Genomic DNA, 20954 nt, shown 5'->3' on the forward strand with positions numbered 1-20954 from the left:
AGCTAAACAGGTTACCTCAAGGCAGCATTTATCATTTTCACTAGACACTGGAATCTGAATATTTAGAATGTAAACATTGTGTAGCAAAATGGCAACACCTAATATTTTTTCTTAAAAATGGATTTTCATGAAAACCTTTTCTTTATTGACGTGTAAGACTATGGATTAGATTTTTTTCCATGGTTCCACCTTGAGATAGGAAAGATAACCACAGAAAATTGGAACAAATTTCGAAAAGTGAAGCCTATCCTCTCCTAAACTGCCCTTGACAGAGTAGCCAGCAGGGGGCAGTAGTCCCTGGGACAGCAGCAGTAATACTCCAAAGCGACTGCATGAAGAAACAGGAATGGCCTCCTTAACCTTCATATAGGCCCAATACAGACAACTTTTAAGACCTCAGTTTCAGCCAAAACCTCCCAACAAAAAGGTCCAGTCTTCCTCCTGATGACTCTTTCCCACATCATTTAGATTTCTATTGCCTCATCAGCACCATCAAAATTTTCCAGTAAAGTAGTCAGATTCTATTTTTTAAATGAGGCCTCACCTAGGGAAATGGAGTGGGGTTATGGCCCATTCAGCCCCACCGCTCCTACAACAAAGAAGAAATGCAGCCCTGTGTTTTTTTCAATGATTCTCTTGCAAAACAGAATGAGCATTTAAATAAGAGTTATGTTATTCAAATATTTTGAATTAAACTCTCCCCTTTGCATCAGGTAAATTACTTTCCACAACAAGGACATGAAACTAATCAGGGATAATAATGTCCTCCCACAATAAAGTGAGCAATTAATCATTGTTTTTACTTCATCACCATGATGAGATTAACAGCTGGCTTTAAAATGATCTGCGTGACAAAGTATAATAGACACAGCATGACACTGACCTCATCTCGATAGTGAGCAACATTGAGTGTGGGAAAATCCTCACTGTAGCGCAGAGAGAAGTTTAGAGCGTTGACCACATGAGCTGCAACATGGATTACTAAAATCAGGAGTGAACAAAATACATTATTACTCAGGAGTTACTCACATACAAAGGGCAAAACTTTGTTACATCAGTAAAATACTGCACTTAAAATAGCAAACATTCCCTACTCTTTTGTACAACTGAGCTTGCTCAAATTGTCAAGAGCTCAAGAATGAACTCCCAACTTGGACATACCATGAAATCCAAAGGACAAAACTCTACCAACTCTCGAGTATTTGTGGTGTGATATAATGATTCATTAGAAGAGGCTTGACGGCAGTTTACAGAAATACAGGATATGTTTCATTTTATTATTGGCTTTAGCATAAGTATCTCTGGACAAAGGTCACTGAGTGGAATTTAATGCTCTCCCTTGCTGTGTTTGGCGCTGGTGGGGCATTTAATCGGGTGGGAGGGTAGCAGGTGGGGGCCCCGCCACCTTCCCACCTCCACCCAATTAAGTCCATGGTGAGAAGGCCCATGGATGGCCTTCCCACCTCGCTGCCAATTGATGTCATTACATGGGCAATTAGTGCCCACTTAAGGGCTTCATCCTGCCACCAATTTGTATTACTCAGCAGAGGGCGGGGGACTTGCGTGCAGGTTGCTTGCAATCTGGGGGTTCAGGGTGGGGTGGGGGGGGGTTGGTGTTGGGGTTGTTGTTGGACCCTCATTCAAAGGCATGCTCAGTGCCTGATTGAGGGATCTGGCATCAGGAAGTGGGGGGAAGGGGTGGGAGTGGTGCCACTGACAGCTTCCCCTCTCCTTTCTGTACAGCATATGTTTATGTTAATTAGACAATGATGTTACTGTTGATGTAAAAACGACATCAGATCAGTTGGTCAAGGGACTCCAAGGGAGCAAGACACAGAACAATCTGTATCCAAAGAATAATGTACTTACCATGAAGTCTTAGATGTAAATAAATAGTTTTAAGAGAATTTTAATACAGACTATGTCCAAATCACTCCTAGTGCAAGAGAAAGCTCATCCAGCTAAAAGACAACACAAGTTATGCGAACGTGCAAAAACATTATCTTTAAAATTATATTTCTTTTTTCCAATTTTCCCTTGACTTTACTATCCTTACTCTTCCTCTCCTGATGACAGAAACTCATACGCACTGTACAGTACCACAGGCATTTACAGTCCTCTGATAGCTCACCTTGTTGGCCATTCTTCACATGAGCCTGGAAAGTAAGTGCCAGTGGGTTATTCATCTACATCAAATTTAATTGTATTCTTATCCAAAATCCTCATCTGCATAATTGCCAGCACAGCAGCTAGATAGTAATCAAGGGCAGCAGCGCATATTCATATGGCTGGTTTTTGCAGTCAGCAACAAAGCAATGGCACTCACCACTGACTTTGAAGAAAGCTACCCACAAAGATCTAGTGCTGTCTGTGGTATGGACTTCCCCCTTCCTAACATCAGTTTGGATCTTGTGCCTGGTCAAGGGGATCTCTAGATGCCAACAACAGTTATGTCATTAAGCAGGGTAAGCAACCAATCACATTGAAATATTCTCACAGACAGTAAACCAGGAAGTAAAAAGCGCTGAAACCTTTAACTTTCAATTTTGAAACTTTATAGAGGACAGACTGATTGTAGCACTCCACTCATTACAGTTTGCCAACCCAAAAATTATTTATTTATTCTGACTCTGTTTCCCATTAGCCAATCACCTATCCATGCTAATATATTACCCCAACACTATGGGCTTGTGTTGTAATCTTTTATGTGGCCTTATCGAATGCCTTTTGGAAACCCCAATACACTACATCTACTCTTATCCCTTTATCCACCCTGCTTGTTACATCCTCAAAGAATGCTAATAAATATCACAAAATCATGTCGGCTCTGCCTGATTATGTTATCATTTTCTGAATGTTTTCCTACATTACAAGCAGTTACACTTCAAAAGTACTTAATTTGCTATAAAGCACTTTGGGATGTCTGGAGGTCATAAAAGGCGTTACACAAATGCTAGTGTTTCTTTCCATCTGTCCAATGTGGACCAGAAACAGCACCAATACGGAAAAGGAAGAGGCAGAGGGAAAAAAACAACCTGCACCTGGCAACCATAGCTGTTGGCAAATGCTCCCCTTAAGTCTTGAAGCAATAGCATCATATAACAGGACTGTCTGACAAATCTGTCAGGTATGAGTTTCTAATTACAAGTTTCAGACAACCCTCAGCATCCTCCTATCAAACAACATTGCTTGACGATGGCAAGTAGAAGCTGAGTTAAATGTTCAAGCTAATAAATGTTTGAAAAACTGGCTGCAATGTGAACCTCAGTAATGTCCAGGAATGTTCATATTTTGGTTTTCTTCCAAACAAAGTGCTGGAAACAGGAATGAAAAAGCAGAGTTTTCCAGCCCAATAGTGCACAATGTAATGTTTGAAGGCAGTGTTTCTAAAGTATTGTGAGGGAAGGGTTCTTTCATACCAAGCTTCAACAATTGCAACACTATGAATTGGAACAAAATATTGCCAATGACATTTGTCTAGGTTTCAGTCTTTATTCACTATTCGTAGCTGCCTGATATTTAGTGTAAAATACACAAAAGCAGGATTTTCCCCTCGTCAGGCAGGCCTGGGAATGGCCTCAAGACCGACCACCACCCGCTGCCGGAGTGTGGGCGGGAGGAGCGCTAGCGCTGAAGTGTACGCAAGTGCGGTGGAGCACGCACTGAAAGCTCCCTGAAGGCACAGGGCTGCCTCAGGGGGCTGAAGAATTTTAAATACAAAAATAAACTTTTTACAAATTATATAAGCATGTCCCCACATGTGACTTAGTCACATGAAGAGGGTCATGTAAAAAAGGATGTCAAAATTTTTTCATTGTTTTGTTTTAGTAACCATTGGAAACCTCATCCCGCCCGTGGATGAGGTTTCATGAAAAATGCAAAGGCCGGCTGGCTTATTCGCCCGCCTGCCAACTGAACGGTTGAGCGGGCAGCGAAAATGCAACTTAATTAATTGCTTAAGTGCCTTAATAGGCCTCTTAATTGTCGGCTGGTGCGCTGCCGACTACTACGTGTGCCCGCCGACTGAAATATTGCGAGAGTAAGCAATGACATCGGAATGCTCAGCTGACATCATCACGCACTATTTCACTCCCGTTCGGGTCGGGCGCATGCCCGCCCGTGGGACAAAAAATTCTGCTCATAAAACCAAAGTGATTCAATTCTTGCAACAATCAGAAAATGGAAGTATCACATGGAGACTACTGAACTGGTAGAGTTCAAAGCTGTGCTTTGAGCTTTTGCAGAACACACACAAACCATGTGATATTCGTTCAGGATTCTGCAGTATTCTGTAAAAGGCAAGAGATGGGATCTTAATTAATAAACTAAAAATTACAGTAAAATTCCAAACTCCTCTTCTCTCTCAGCAGTGTAAAAGTTTATCAGTTCAGCTGATCATTTTAGAATGCCATGGGATTTTTAAAACATCTCCTCTCAACTTGCCATAGGAAATGGGGCTTGGTGAGAGAAACAGTGATTGACTTGGAAGAGAGTCCCACATTCATGTCTACCATAACAGAAGAATTAAGAAGAATGATGTTCACAAACCAATTTGGAACTCCATAGAGGACCCGATTCTAACTGTGTAATTGAATGGGTTTTGAAAATCAGGCCCTCTATCACTCCTCAGGGATCATGCAGGTCTTGTCCACGGAGCAATTAATCACTTTCTAAGTCATCAGTACAAGTGTAAGAGTCTGAGCTAATACCCTGCTATTATGTACTATGGTTGGGATTTTCAAACGGGTCCCATCATGGGCGGGACAGGAAATTCAGGGAGGAAGCCAAATGTCCACTGACTTTGGCTGGGAATTTCTGGTCTATAATACTGGTCTATAATAATTCTATAATACTTTGACAAGGTAGGGGTTTCTTACCTGAAAATAGACATATAGTAAAACCACATGTTATATGAAACGTTTTACTCTTATCCAACAATCTTCGTGCTTTTCTGCTTGTAACCTGTGAAAAATAATTTTACAAATCATTACAACTATTTAGAAATGAGAAAAATGACAAATTTAGTTAGGTAGGACACTATCATCGCATGAATGGTTTTTGCAACCCAGATTGAAAACGAGTAGAATTTGGATATATTGGCTGCCTCTTGCAGAAATACCCGAAAATGGAGCCGTCTCCCTTTGGGTTCGGCAACACCCCCATCTCACCGTAGAACATATTCTGTGCAGCTGGGAATGGGAGCACAAACGCATATAGGAAGGGAGGCATTTGAAATGTTTTCTGCATCAAACAGAGGGCAATTGCTCAAGTGATACACAATATCAAGGAAGTTATTGCTGTTTGGTGAATCGGTGGTGCTGCTATTGGCTGTAATGCTGCCAGTGAATTCCCACCTGAACTTTTCACTTTTTTTCTGTTTTTTGATGCTACTTCTGGAAGCAAGTTATTTGTTTGTTCTGATTTAATACATTGCTTTGCTCCATTATTTTTTATATTTTACTTGAACTGATTATAAAACTTACCTTAATTCAGCCTCTGGCTGCTACAAAGGTGACATTGAATAAATAAACCTTTGATCATGATGTTGATGATGATATGGATAGTATTCAGTGAACCACTACCGATGGAATCAGAAAAATAAAATGACCACAGCAGAAAGTCAAAATAATCTTCAAAACTTTTATGATAGGCTTACCTCACAAAAAGATCCTACAGCTGAAAAATTCAGCCCAATGTGCCTGAAATTTTGGTGTTCCACACATTGTTTTGGTACCAAAACGGTGTTCACAATGCTCATGCACCACCCCACAGGGCGCCAGTTTCAGGAGAACAGTCACATAGGCTCTTGACCTGACTACATGATTATGATGTCATCAACATCCAATGCTGACTTAATGCTAGCCCTGCCATTTTCTACCTCACCGAGGCAGCTATCTTCTTTTAAAAACACAGCCGCATATGCATTCAGCAGCAGAAAGGATCTCTCCACCAGTGCTATTTAAAAGAGATTATCAACTACTTTCAGGTTAGTTGCTGATGGATTCCTATTGGCTCTGTGTGAGATTGTACAAGTGATGTGAGTTTTCTCTAGGGCTTTTTAAAGTTAGTGAAATTAATAGAGTGGCGTTGCATATTGTGAAGGTTCTGACATCAGGGCTTCTGGTAAGACCAATTCCTCCCAGTCATAGGTCCAGTAGTTATCATCCCTTTGGTATGCAGTTTTCATGCAGCATGAGAGTGGATATATAAGGACATGTCTGTGAGACCCATCATGTGCAAGAGGTACGTTAGTAGTTTGTATGATCAGCTGATCATTGAGTAGAGACTCACAATATTCCTTTCTGCCTGCAGGAGAAATGGACCCACAGCAGCAAGGAGAGGACCAAAACCAGTAAAGTGCAAGACATTTGCCCAATGACGTCTGCAGAGGAAATGGCCCTCAAACTGGCAGGAGCACAGGGTGGCCGCATGATTTTGGATGGCAAGACTGGAATCGAAAGTAAAGAGAGTGAGGGGACATCAAGCTCATATGTCCACCGCTGAACAAAAGGAAATTTGCAGCAGGCATGGATGAGGGGAGGAATTTGAAGGCCTTACCCCTAACTGTTTGTGTCCTCTTATGCAGGTTCCTACACTCTGGAAGAACAGGTAGCCGTAGAGTCCAGAGCCCTGATTTCCACCTCTGAGGAGGAGAATGAGGATTCCTCAGAGGGTGGACCGTCACATCATTCCCCAGGATAGATACTCTTACCTCAGTGAGTTTGCATTCGCAATTAAATCCAGGGTTGCAAGCTGGTGAGCACATCACAGATACACCAGAGCAACTGACGGAGGCTGACAGCCAAGGCGACTGACAGTTGGATTACCATGGGAGGCCAGAACCATACTGTGCCCAATGCTGATGATAGGCCTCTGGTATCAGCCACATGGAACATGCTGGAGTTGCAATGACAGGCAAGGAACATCTGGCAGAGCTGCCAGAGTCAATGCATAGCCATTGCGGACAATGGAGGAGTCCATGCAAGACATGAGTGCTGCTATGTCTTAGGTGTGTGCATGCATAGCATCCTCCATCGAGTCTGTTGGCCCTCATGAAGAACCAGATCTAGCAGTCCAGTCAGTGGTTACTGGAGATGCATGCAGGCCTGCGTACCATTACCTTGGCCATAGGTTTAACACAGGAGTTCCCTCCAGGTGCTCCTCCATCTCCAGAATGCATGGAGGTGTCATTGTGCATCAAAAGGGAGGAGGATCAACTGCCAGCCACACCTGGGGCTCCTCTCAGGGTGCTCCAAGGGCGGACAGGCATCCTTGCCCCTCCAGCAGTGACCCCAGCCCCTCCAGTAGCCATGATGACCGAGGGGTGTCCTGCACTGTGCGGAATCTCTTCAGCATGCCGAACCCTCAAGGGGAGAACCGCTAAAGTTATCTCCAGGCCAAAGGACAGCAAAGTCAGCAGCCTGGCTCCACTTCAGCTGCAAGTGCAGGGATCGCGTCCCATAGAAGGATGTGTTAGCACATTAAGTAGAGCACCAAGACACACCAGGGCTCACGGGTGTAACGAGTCTGTAAATGTTAATGATTGATAGTTCATTAAATTGCAGTTATGTTTTGAGATATGGAACACTGAGGCAGTAAATAGTGACTTATCAGTTGGAATGTAGTTCTTGCACCCTCATTTGTTTACCTGTATGGGGGAAGGTGGAGTCTACTCATTTCCTCAGGTAGGCAAAGCACATGGAGAGGTCGGGGGCAAAGCGATGGTCAGTAATAAGTGTAACTGTGTCTCTCAATGGTTCTGGCCTCCAGCACAAAGGGGCTCATCATCCTGTGTGCCTGCTCTGCCCCCTCCCCATCAGATGAAGAGTGGACGTCATCCAAAGCATCCGGATGCAAGGCCACGCACCTCTGCAGAGCATTGATACAGGAAACCTTGGCTGGGGGTATATTGCAGCACTCCACTGGATCAGTCCAGGCAACAGGATCATAGCTTTAGTAGGATAATAGCCTGCTTGATTATGGTTTGGATAAACCCGTTTCTTGGCTGAAGTTTGAGGGTTGCTCACCAATGCCTCTCTGGTGGCGCTGCTGTTCAATAGAGCTGACAGTCACTGATTGGCTGACTACAGAGTGGAACAAGATGTGGCGGGACTTCCCAAAAAGAGGCAATGCAGTGTTCCCGCCACTTTCCAGCTAGCAACCAAGGCCCCTGTTGCTCCACAAAATTCCACCCCATGTCTTGAGTGGTACCCATTGTTCCCAAGGATCCTCCTCCCTGAAGGCCCATGGTGGGGGTGGGAGTGATGAAGTATATATGTGTCATGAGTGCTCCTGGGGAAGTGGGATCACACCTGCAGTGTGCACTTTTGGTGGTCACAGTCCAGTTGAGTGTTGATTGAGTGGAATTCCTTTTTATGAAGGCTGCTGGCAAGTCCAAGGGAGCCTTGATGGACACCTGCAAGCAATCTATAACACCCTGCGCCTGAGGAAATCCTGCAATGGCCAAGAAGCCAATGGACTTCTCTGCCTAATTTTCTGGGTTGGTGCGTTAATGCATAAACTCTCCAGCCCTCTTGAAAATGCATTGGTGACCTCCTTAATGCAGCGATGAGCTGCGACCTGGGAGACCCCACACATGCCCCCAGTAGATACCTGGAAGAAAGCGGATGCGTGAAAGTTCAACACAGCGGTGAACTTCAGTGTCACGGGCTTTGGATGTCCAACAAGTCCAATGAATCGGAGGTTGTCCTGCAGCACCGCACAGAGGTAGGTGACGGCCTCCCTTGACAGCTGCAGACTTCTTTGGCATGGCGCTCTTGACATTAAGAGGTAATTCAGGTGAGTCCAGAGGTGCCTGAGCCATGGTTGGTCCCGTCTTGGGATGCAATCCTGCTGTTCGTCATTTGGCATCTTCCTGCAGCGTGCCCAGCCAAAGGTTGGCCCTCTTGTTACTGTTGCTGCTGCAGAGGTGCCTCTGGCACCTGGTCCTCCTCCATCTGTGCCACCCCTCCTCTAAAGGGGGATACCAACAGCAGTGTGTGCTGCCATTGTGGGAAATTTTCCCCGGGTCCCAAGCTTTCTCAATCCACCTGGACCCTGTGCCCTTGCTTACCCCACTGGGATGCAACAACCACAAATCGGATGCCCTTCAGCTCCTCACAGAAGACCCACGGACTGCTGCCCCTCAGCCCTTCGGAAGCCTCCCACCTTACTGATACAATGGCCTCCTTTCCCTGTTCCTCAAAAGTTTGAGTTCAGCACGAAAGCAGGTTGGAAATGACTGACTTCCACTTGGGAACTGAAGCCTCACCTTGGTGCCACCAGCTTTAAGCAGTCAGGGATCTGACGGCCTGGCATCGCCATGCACCCACTCATTTAATTTGAATGGTAAGATTAAATCACATTTGGATTCATGGAAATGAGCATTAATTACCTGGTCAATGAGCACAATTGACTTCCTGTCACATCCTAATGGCTACGCCACCTCACTGGTTTCCCACCACTAGCATAAAGCAGACCCGACATCACTCTGTCGGGATTCCACTTCAATTCCACAACACTCCCCCACCACATGTCTCACTCGAGTGGCCCTCATTAAATTCCATCCACCATATGCTAACCCTTTGCTACACTCTAAAGATCACGTAGTGTCAGATCTGAGCTGGTGGCTGTGAATGCAAGGACACTGTCACTCGACATCAGTCTCTTGTTCCTTTTAAACTTCACATTTCCACACCACTGCCTGGCCGTGTGGGAATTCTTGGGTAGCTGAAAGGATAAGGGCACAAGGTAGCATTTGGATGAGGGAAAGAGGGGAAAGCAAGAGGTACATGCTTACACCATCTGCAGCTTGTAAATCATAGGGGATTATGGGATGAGGGGGAAGTGGGATATGAGAAGCTGGATTAGGTAGGAACATACCATCATCTTCAATTTTTTTAGCCTCACTGCTGGCCAGAGCCTCAGCCATGTCTGCTCCAATGATGACCAACACTGTTCCCCTCATTGGGGTTATGTGTTGCTGTCTCTGATTAGACAGCAACTTGTCTGCAAGAGAGTGGGAATGTGCCATTTGTGGTGCAATGTGTTTGAGTGAAATGGCTGACATAGTTGGATAGCTGGAGGTGTGCATAAGCTGTGAGATGTGGGTGTCAGGCTTGCAGCAGTGCTACACTGGCCAAGGCAAACCAAATATTTACCTTTTCCAATGTGATGGAGTTAAGTCTGAACTGATCCATGCAGATATTGAAAGTGCAATCGGTGACAGTAAAGGTAGTAAATAGAAAAAAAGGCTTGATACTTTGAGAATGATTACAAATGTAGGTAATTCCTCCATCCCTCCACCTCCAAGTGCCCTGCTCCTGTTCCTCCAGGAACTATTACACAGGTGGATGTTAGGAGCTGAGGAGCAGCCCGGTTAGCTTGGATTTTACCTGCGCAAGATGAAAGACAGAAGGATATTCATGAACCTGAAGAAACTCCAGCTATGGCAACAGTCAGGATTGACAGAGATGAGCAAATCTTGAATCACGTTTTCGTTGATGTAGAAGCATTGAATGCAAAGTACAAGTCGTGGTTGATAGATTGTTGGTCGGTTAGTGAAGGAGGCAATGGTGGTGAATTGAGTAGTGTGAGAGCGTAATAGTTCATTTGTAAGGATATGGCATTTGAAGACATATTCACTGACCTTGATCACTCAAGCAAGATCATTGAACTTCTTCCTGTACAACACCCAGGTTTGCTGGGCCACGCTGCTGGTATTGACCATGATGGCTATCTGCTCCCACTGCCTTTGTAGTGTCTGTCTGGGAGGCCTCCTGTGAGTAGAGAACCTCTCTCCTCCTGTCCACTTCCTACACCTAGGCCTCCAATGCTGCGTCAGGGAACTTTGCAGCACAGGTACTGCATTGTTGCACTATTTTGCTCTTCTTGCACACCAGACACTTTCCCCAATCACTTCCAGCTCCTTCCGGAGCTGGAATGCACTTCCTTTTAAGAGATGCAGGCTTGCTTTAAACATTACTGTTAGTTTTAAGTGGTGGTTGCCTCACAGAAATTTAGGTCCCTTGGTGATGCATGTAGCCACTCAGCAGTATCTTTAGCACTGGGCTGCATGCTGCTATCAATTAAATCATAATAAATGGGTGCAGATTAATCGTACATTGTGATCCCTGTGCCTGAATTCAGGCCTGACCACTTTTACAAGTGAATTATTCACAGGCATCCTAATAACTGATTAACTTTTTGAGCTGCACTTAGTATGCCAGTGTGAGCATCCGGAGGGATTTATTCTTGTGACAGTAAACTGAGAGGAGGGGAACACAGCCACCACTAGCTTTTGTTTTGACTATAATTCAAGTAGTTCTTCAATCAGGCTCAACATTCTAAAATCGAACTAGAAGAAGCGGCCATGAACAATTTTACTGTATTTAAAATCAAGCATACACAATTGTACTACTCTTCTAGTTTTAGCAGAATGTAAAGAAAGTTTCCAACAAGGCAGGGTTATTAAAACAACTTGAAGCAGTCAGAGTAGTAACAGGAGGTTGATGGGCTGATGGCATGCATGTAACTTTCCTGTCACATATTTGTTTATGGGATTCACCAATACCTAGACTGGAAGGAAATCTGCTTTTAGGTCATGATCCAAATTTTTTATTTACTGAGGATAATTTTCTCAGGCTCAAAACAAAATAATGCTTCTATAAGCTAGCCTTCGCCCTTTACAAGCTAACATATGATTTTATATTTGTAATATCCAGCAATATAGTGTACTGTGGAAAAACAGGAACATTTACTGGTTAGGCCATAAATCCACTAGTGCATTCCAAGAAAGTGGTAGAAAAATACTCAAAAAGAAAATATTCTGTCTGCCTATGGCTTGAAGTTTATTATAATAGAAAATGAAAGGTTGCGAAGACAACACAATAGTTTACATTTTTTTAAACCAATTATTGCCCCTTGATTACAGAAAATTATAAACAGATGGGACTCTTCACTAATGATAATATTTAAGAATACCCATATCCAAATTAGAAGTAGTTCCAAAAATATCCTACCTTCCTCTTGCTGGCTTCAAGTACTGACGTACTTTATTGCGTATAACAAGGAACAAAGGAGATTGAAAAAAAATCATCCTTCAAAATCAAATAAGCTAACTGAGCCATTTTATGAAGCATGGTCATTCTGTGGTGTGAACAAAGCATCTCTTCACATGTATATGTGCAGTGCCAGAGACTGCAGCCCCTGTTTGACCACTTGAAGAAGCTGGTCCCAATGTTCTGGCTGAATTTCTTAATTTAGTCACCCATGCAGAAAGGGGTATGGGAAAGTAGGATGGAAGAACTCTTGGGCCGAGGTGAAAGTCGCCTATCATAGGTTCAGGATGCATAAATTAGATGATGGGTGTCCTCTGAATGCTTCCCCCATTTCTGAACACTTGAATGAATCAATGAAGATAGAGTCAGATCATGCGGGGTCCATCGGTTTGTTTCAATTGTTTTGTAGGCAGTGGGCACCACTAGACATACCTATTTTCATTAACTATCAGAATTGAATACTATTCTAAAAACTTGCATGTATTTTAATTGTTGTGAGACAATGGTTTAATGATGCCCTCCATGTAAAAGGGTGCATCTTTCAGAAAGTGCCAATTATTTTGCTGCAAAAGCCACGCTCAGTTGAAAAGACAGAAGAAACCTGCAGTTTCCATTATAGCATCTAAATCTGTTTCAAAATTCCTTTGGTCTTATACTCACCAGAATAAAGTGAACAGTTATCAGGTGAGAACAACCGAAATGGCTTTGGTCATTAAACACATTAACATATTAAGGCCAGTATTGCCTCAAAGCAGCAAACTGCTGATGCCTCATCAATGGAATGAAAGAAAATGATTCCTAAACACTGATATTAATGCATATGTGAAGATTTTAACCCTATCCAGTAAAAATAAGGTAGGCTGGCAATTAAAAATCACCCAGATTGCTCAGCAGATACCATTTGCACTCCTCTGCAATTTTAACCTATTTTCCTAACCAGGTGACAAGGACCACCACCCAAAGTTGGCTAGTTCCTTCTTTATGTGTGCACTTCATTGAGAACCCATCCCAATTTTAATTCAGGCTGGAGAGGGAAGGCCGCTGAAGCTTTCTTGTCAGGCTGAACAAATTTGAAAGAAGAAAAGCACCAGGAAAGGGTTTTATTCTCTTCTCTTTGTAAGAACTGGAGATAGAGATCCCACAAGATCCTCTGGAAACAATGATACCATCTACCTTGTGTTAATGGGCCACATGATATTCCACCCCTTCTGTTAAATCTGAATGGGTGGAAGTTAATTGAGGCCTGGAAGGTAAAATGGCCCGGACCTCATTTCTGCTTCTTAATTAACAAAAAAGCCGTAGGCCTGTAATTTAACTGCCAACAGCATTTAGCCAGCACCAGTCAACAAAACTTCAGGAGAAGAATCTTTAGTTAGTGATGACTAATCTTAACTTTCAGTTAATCTCACTCCACTTCAGCTGTTGCAGACTTAGGGTGGAGTATTGTTGAGGTGATGGGGGTCTTGGATGCTGGCTAGAGCCTGCAGTATCACCTACTTTCAAGAAGGCTCGCCACATCTTGTGCCACTCAGGCACTTAACAAGCCAGTGACGGAGGCCTTCCCCTGGGATCAAGGACCCCAGGGCCACAAGTCCTTCCCATTGAGAGCTGCCGGCCAATCAGAGGATCAGGAAGAGAGCCAGGAACAGGTGAATGATCATGAGAAGGGGTGGGGTGGTCGGCAACACAGGAGGGTGGCTCTCAGCAGCAACCCCCTTCCCAATGGCAGGTCCCCTCGATCAGGCACTGAGTGCCATCGAACAAGGAACCCCCTCCTCCCAAGAGCCTGCAAGCAAACACACCAGGATTTGTTTGTTGTGTTTCACGTATGGCGAATCCCCCACCCGCTATTGGATTATTACCAGTGACGGCAGGGTGAGGCCCTTAAGTGGGCAGTAACTGAATGGCCCTCCTGCCCCAGACTTAATTGGGGTGGTGACAGGAAGGTGGAGGGAAAGGGGTCATGGGAAGGAGGTCACTGCCACCCTCTCGCCTGATTAAATGCCCTCCTGCCACCAAACTCACCACAGCAGAGGGAAAAATATTCTGCCCTTGGTCTTCTGGTCACAATTAATGAATATAGAAAAATATTATATCTCTATCTACAAAACAAGCTAAAGGATTGAGTCATCTGGAGCAGGGCAACAAATCCTTGGAAAGAATGTGAGAAAATTATACAGGAAGTTTGTTGATTAGTCTTCCTGGGATCTCTGTAAACAAAGTTGACTTGTTTAGTTGGTAAGTCTCATCAACTATAAACTCCATACACTCACCTTCTGTGATCCTCGCAGAAATGCCAGTAAAGTGCGACACATTGGCAGCAGGACAAGACTGCAGTTCATATTCAGGACTGAAGCAGATGCTCTACTAATGCATAATCCTAGCTGAACAAATAAGACAATGATCAGAAAAAGTTCCCATAAAACAGGCAAAATATAAGAAGGAAAACCTACCTTCAAAGTTCACTTAAAATCCCTCTTCATCGTAGATTTAAAATACCAACATCTGTTTCAGCTATTCAGGCATTTCCCTGTGTGATCTCCACTAGGTAAGCAGTATTAGCTACAATAAGTCTTTCTATTATATATGACAAATGCTGAGTGGATGACACCATTCAATTTTGATAAGCCTTGAACACCCTGCATCAATATTTGGATACAATATCAGTTATGCCAGTGATTGGCACTAAAAATGGGCATTTTCCATTATAAATCAGTCAGAGTAATGTTTGGTCAAAAAACAGGACAATATTGGCTAAAGCAAATGTAGTGAATTGATCCACACAGAAACACTGGTCACCTGATGCCTCCTCAACAACAGAGGAACCATCAACTTTTCATGTCCCAATGTTTGCAAACCTAACAAAACAGAATGACTTATTTCTGCTGCTTCTCCCCATTGAATTCTCCTTTTGTTCCTTAGAAAGAGGTACATGCTGTTTCCAACGTAACCACCTCTCACTTGGTGCTACTATAGTCTCAGAGAAGTCATTATCACTGTTACAATAAAACCCTACACGATAATTACTTTTGGGATGATGGGCTGCAAACATTAAGTCAATGCTCTCGATTCCATGGTCTCACCTATAGTCCCTTTGACATTCCACAAATAAATCTTGTAAACTGGACTAGATTTAATTTTAGTAGGATTTAGTGTGCTTGCTTAACTTGACTATTTTATTTCCAAAGCCAGTTTACACTAAAACGTGAGTAGAAAAGAAACCATGCTGATGTTGCCAACCTTTTACAACAAGCTAACCTAATATAGTAGTCATCAACTAGCAACAGATGATTGTACCCTGTAATTGAAGGATAAGTAATTAATCAAAAGATAATAAGAGTCGGATTATATTATTTGTGTTTTCTACAAATATTCCCATGTTAGGATTTTAAGTTTGAAATTTACGGAAGCTGTGGGAAAGAAATCTATGCTATCTGGTATTGGCCTATCAGGAACACACTGGCCTTGACTTGCTCAGTCCTAGTTTGATGAATGGGATGCTTGTAAAGGCATTAAGATGAGTACACCCTGAAGCAAGCCATTGTCTTAAGTTTAAGGCAATGCGCGCAATTCGTCAGAACCGATGAAATTAACCATTACACCATTATTGACCAATTAGCCATTAACAGCAAGCATGGGCGAAGGCGGTGGTGGCGGATTAGGGGGAGGGGGTGCAGGTGCTGCCACTTTTTAAGTATAAAAGCAGGTTACAGGTGCTATTTTGTTGTGTATATCAAGTGAAGGGAGATTTTTACGGACAGAGATGAGATTCCTGTAAGGATTGTGATAGTAGTACAGGGACTATTGGGAATTCCTGTCATCTTGGATTCTAGGAAGGCGCAGTGTTCTTCAGAGGCAAATGTAAATACCTGTCAGCATGAAGGGTTGAGGTTGTGTCCTGCTTCTTCTGAATTGGCCATTTGTTTGAAACTCTTTCGAGTTATCAACAGTCACAGATTGCAACTCTTTTCGAGCACAATCACAGTTCTTGGTTTCCGGGAGTGGGACATGAACCCACAACCCTCTGATTCAAAGGCAAGGGTGCTATGAACTGAGCCACAGCTGACACCTCGCCATTTGTTTGAAGGTGTGAAGTCTGTAGAGTTTTGTTAATTAGTATACTTGACCTTTGTTTCTTCTTGTTAGTTAAGTTCTATTTAATTGAGTAAATTAATTGATGAGTCCTTAGTTGACTGATTAGTCTTTGGTTAATAAATGTGTTGTTTCATTTTGCTAATATCAATAAACTTTGATATTATTTGCTAATTTCAGTGTCTGGGTCTTTGCCTCATGGTTATAGACCTGTCGAGCTCTAAAGCGGTAATTTGGGATCCATTTATTTGGCTGCATGCAAATAAATCAAATCAAGTCTAAATTTAATCAAACACCCGCTTTTTTAAAAATCCTACAACCTTATTCTTCTCTAACAAATATCCCTTTCCCCTTCCTAAATGGCTTGGTTACAGAAGCAATTGGTCATCTCCTTACTGTGCTGAGTATTATGACCATGGGATGCATCATATGTTGGTCCCTATTGAAAAGTGTTTTGTGGCCTTGGGTGAACTGTGGATCCTTGTGCAGAGACTGTGCATTTCGCCAACAACCCCTCCCAAAGGAGATAATTTCAATGACACCCCAATCCCACCAAACATATTGAAAACAATTAAATTCATCAATTGTATGTACAAAACATCAATTTGGTGGTAGAGAGTAAAATACCATAAATGTCTCTTCACATTGCAGGATTTAAAAAAATACTTTTGCTCACTGATATGATTTGAAGAAAGAATGACTTATTAACTTTCAAAACAAAACATTGAAAGAAAGAAATTTTCTAACTGTATTCAATTGTATACAAAGTGTATTCAAAGAAAAAATACACCAAAATAATAGGAAGTTAGGGAACACAACTTTTGCAAGACAGTAATTAATGCAGTTGATTAGCTTATCCCTGTAATCATTAAATACCTCAAGTCTATTGTGTTGGAAAGTCTCTGGTCACCAAGACTTTGGCAGGGAGTGTCTGACCATGAACAGAGGGAGATAAAACATAGGAGGCAGCCAGTTAGGTTTATTTTAAAAGCATAAAGCTGTAAAAGTGGTCAGGTGCAGTTGAGACAAGTCAGATTTTTATACAGAAAGCTGCAAGAACATACAAATTAGGAGCAGGAGTAGGCCACTCAGCTCTTTGAGCCTGCTCCGCCATTCAATAAGATTATGGCTGATCTGATTGTAACCTCAGCTCCACATTCCCACCTACCCTCGATAACTTTTCACTCCCTTGCTTATCAAGAATCTATCTATTTATGCTTTAAAAATATTCAAAGATTCTGCTTCCACCACCTTTTGAGGAAGAGTTCTAAAGACTCAAGAGTCTCAGAAAAATTTCTCCTCATCTCGGCCTTAAATGGGTAACTCTGTATTTTTAAACAGTGACCCGTAGTTCTAGATTCTCCCACAAAAGGAAACACCCTTTCCACATCCACCCTGTCAAGGCCCCTCAGGATCATACGCTACAATCAAGTCACCTCGTATTCTTCTAAACTCAAGCGAATACAAGCCTAGCCTGTCCACCTTTTCGGCATAAGACAACTTGCCCATTCCAGGTATTAGTCTAGCATGCCTTCACTGAACTACCTCCAACACATTTACATCCTTCCTTAAATTAGGAGACCAATATTGTACACAGTACTCCAGATGTGGTCTCATCAATGCCCTGTATAACTGAAGTGTTACCTCCCTGCTGTTGTATCCAACTCTTCTATCAATAAGCAATAACATTCTATTAGCTTCTCTAATTGCTTGTTGTACCTGCATACTCACCTTTTGAGAAGCCATAGCAGAGAAGGAAAACATTGGAGTGTAGTTATAAGTTACTTGGGACCCGGTTCCAGGGTGCGCATCCCAATTTTCACTGGCACAGGACAAGGCTGCAGGTAGGGAGCCCGCACCTTGCATCTCCCAACTTTGCTGGCTCCATTATCAGGGTAGGCATCTCCTAGCCCTCTGCAATTTTCGTGGAGTCAAGCCAGCCTCTCCAAAATTCATGGTTCACGGCCCCTCAGGACTCATGAGCCATAGTCTGGATTTGGAAACCTTCTGAAAGGTAAGTTCAAATGATCTTACCCATGGCTCCTCCACTTCAACTCAGTGCATCCCTGCCTCCCCCCACCCCGGCCCCTCATAACCTCCGTGCCAATTCATGGCCCTTCCGTGCCCGTTCACCCAGTATGCACTACGTATACAGCCAATGAGCCATGTAGTAACTATGGCATGTGTGGAACTGTTCAAAATAGAAACATATTTTCAAATCTTCTTTTGTAAAAAAGTTCTGTTGCTACAACTCTATAAAAAGGGTCAGAGAGACTATTAAAGAATCAATAACAGAGGCTCCAAACAATTCACAACTTTTGTGCAAATAAACATTGAGACATTGGCAAAATAAATCACAGAAAGAGCAAATTAATATCACCACTTAAAAATGTCAGTCAAGGAAAGTCAACAGTTCTCAAAACAAAACCGCAGCTGAGATAATGAAGGGGTGGTAAGGGTGAGGGCTATAGGATAAACAGCTTTTAAAACAACTTTGATGAAGTCCCAGAGAATTGAGGCAGGCTTTCTAACCAGCCTTCTTCAGCAGTCAGCTGCCCCATGGCCACCTACAGCTCGCTTCTGGGGTCAGCCAGCCCAACACTATCCCATACCTCACCATGCCCCCCACTCCCCTGAGTGAAGACTAGGATATTTGGGGGGACCTTTCTACTGAGACAGGTCCAGTGAATTGGGAATTTTCCTGACTGAAGCTACTTGCTTAAATACTCTGGCCCATAGGATCTGCTTACAGGAGTGACAACACTGAACACAAAATATGTTTTATAAATTTGTAACTGAGCCACTAATGCTGTACCCTAACCAGAATCTTCTTCCTCCAGTGGCTCAGGCTGAAACAGAATGTTCATAACCACCAACATCCAATCCCACGTCATCTTCACCACAGATCATTTACTTCCACCTCAGTAACATCACCCACTTCTGTCCCTAACTGAGTTCACCTTATATTGAAACATTCATCCATGCATTGGTTGCCTCCAGACTTGACAATTCCAATCCTCCCCTGGTCAGCCTCCCATTCTTCACACCTGCTGACCCACATTGGCCCCCAGTCATATGTACAAATTTAGAATTCACATCTTTGTATTTAAATCCCTCCATGACTTCATTCCTCACCCTGCGAAAATCCTTTCTGCCCTAGAAACCATAGCCTTCCACCCCAATGAATTCAATGTTCCTCTGGCATCTTGTGCCATGCCATCCATCATTACCACAATCTCCCTCTTCCTCACTATGAGAAATCATTAGAGGATGGATTTATTTCTAATTAGATGTTCTATTTCATAAAATCAAAAGGTTTTTCCAACATTAAGGTCAAGTGTTCATAGTTTTATTAAGCATTGTAATGCATGCAAACTACTTAAGCAGACATTTAAAATACAATTTTACAATTGCACATGGTGATCAGGGAGTCAAAATGTGTTACAGCTCTAAGCTCACTGTTAAGATCGATCAAACCTTATGAATCCAAATCTCATTTTTTAAAGTGGCATTGACCTGATCACATTTTGTTCATGTATATAGCTTTACATCTTTAAACTCCACAGTAGAGACTAATGGTAATTTTACAATACTTTTATTGACATTGCAATAAGTAATAAGAAGCCTAAGAGGTACCAATGTATAAATTATACAGTAGTAACCATATCACATGAGAGTTAACATACTCTCAGTTCCCAGACTGGGCTCTGGGTCTCTGAATGATTCAGATAAAGTGGACTCAAGCACTGTAATGGGGATCACTGATGAATTGCTAAACTCAGGTGTTTACAAAAAGTTTACAATTTTAGGTATTATCTGATTACAGTTACAATGTCAAGTTATGCTAAAGTTTTATTAGTTTTATAGTACAAATAGAATTTAATTTTGATACTTCCATATTTCTTGAAATACAAGTCATTTACTTTTCATCGATATCTCCAAAGCTATTTCCCAATACATGCTAGCCTTTCAATCTCATCTCACATGCAGATAAAAGTCACATTTTCCACTTCATTGCACTGAATGTCAGCTATATCAACAGGTAATGTGACTTAAACTAACTGGAACTGTGAATCTCCTTACCTACACACATGATGAAATTGTTATTTTTATTCCACCAGCATTAAAAAAGTGTTTAATTCCCTGAGACTTCTCTGCCAGGGATGCCTGAATAAGTTCTCCTCCTCTCTTCAATGCGATTTCCGTTTGTCTTTTCTACTTTGTTCACCTTCATTGATTTCTATTTCCCTTCTAAGGTTTAATCAGATATCTACTAAAGCTCGCTTTAACAGTGACATTTCCTTCCTTAACAATAGTCTCCAACTCCAAATTATTCCACATGGATTCCACTTGAAATTCCACCCTATTGCATTTCGGACCCACCACAATTACAGATATCTCCGAAACATTCAGAATTCCTTGAACAGCTAATCTTGCCACATCCTAAGATCCATTCTCAACACCTCACGCCGCCGTATGCACACTCTCGACTTTTCTCTTAAGTAGCACTGACTTGTTCTATCTCAAAGCTTTCCTAGTCCACAGTTTCATTTCATCCTTCGCCTCATTCAGCATTTCAATAAAAAACTTTTTTATCTGTCTTTCAGATGTGAAAGAGTGCAAGTTTCAACAACTCATGGGTACCAACATCCAGCATTCACTGCTGCCCCCCTCCCCACCCCCCTCCCTGGATCATTCTTCCCCTTCCCTCTGACTCCGTCCCATCTTTGAGTCTCATCACTGGCCATGTATTCACAATACCCTCCCATGTTCCCCTCTCTGAACTATATGTCCTCAGCAAAG

The 20954-nt window shown here is 42.7% G+C and overlaps 1 protein-coding gene across 6 annotated transcripts in view; it reads right to left on the minus strand.

Annotated features, from left to right (window-relative positions):
• The window catches only part of nox4 (NADPH oxidase 4), a 215301-nt gene that overhangs the window by 170216 nt on the left and 24131 nt on the right, over positions 1-20954 (minus strand). For 3 of the 6 annotated variants that reach the window (XM_078545750.1, XM_078545749.1, XM_078545755.1), the window contains 3 exons: positions 14333-14443; positions 4878-4962; positions 884-981 (listed from right to left, as the gene is read on the minus strand). In XM_078545750.1, coding sequence (XP_078401876.1) covers positions 884-981; positions 4878-4962; positions 14333-14443 — 294 coding nt within the window. The remainder of the gene's footprint in view (positions 1-883; positions 982-4877; positions 4963-14332; positions 14444-20954) is intronic. The other 3 variants (XM_078545754.1, XM_078545753.1, XM_078545752.1) reach the window with 2 other exon arrangements.

This window comes from Cetorhinus maximus, chromosome 7, assembly GCF_964194155.1.
Source record: "Cetorhinus maximus chromosome 7, sCetMax3.hap1.1, whole genome shotgun sequence".
In the NCBI taxonomy this organism is placed as follows: domain Eukaryota; kingdom Metazoa; phylum Chordata; class Chondrichthyes; order Lamniformes; family Cetorhinidae; genus Cetorhinus; species Cetorhinus maximus.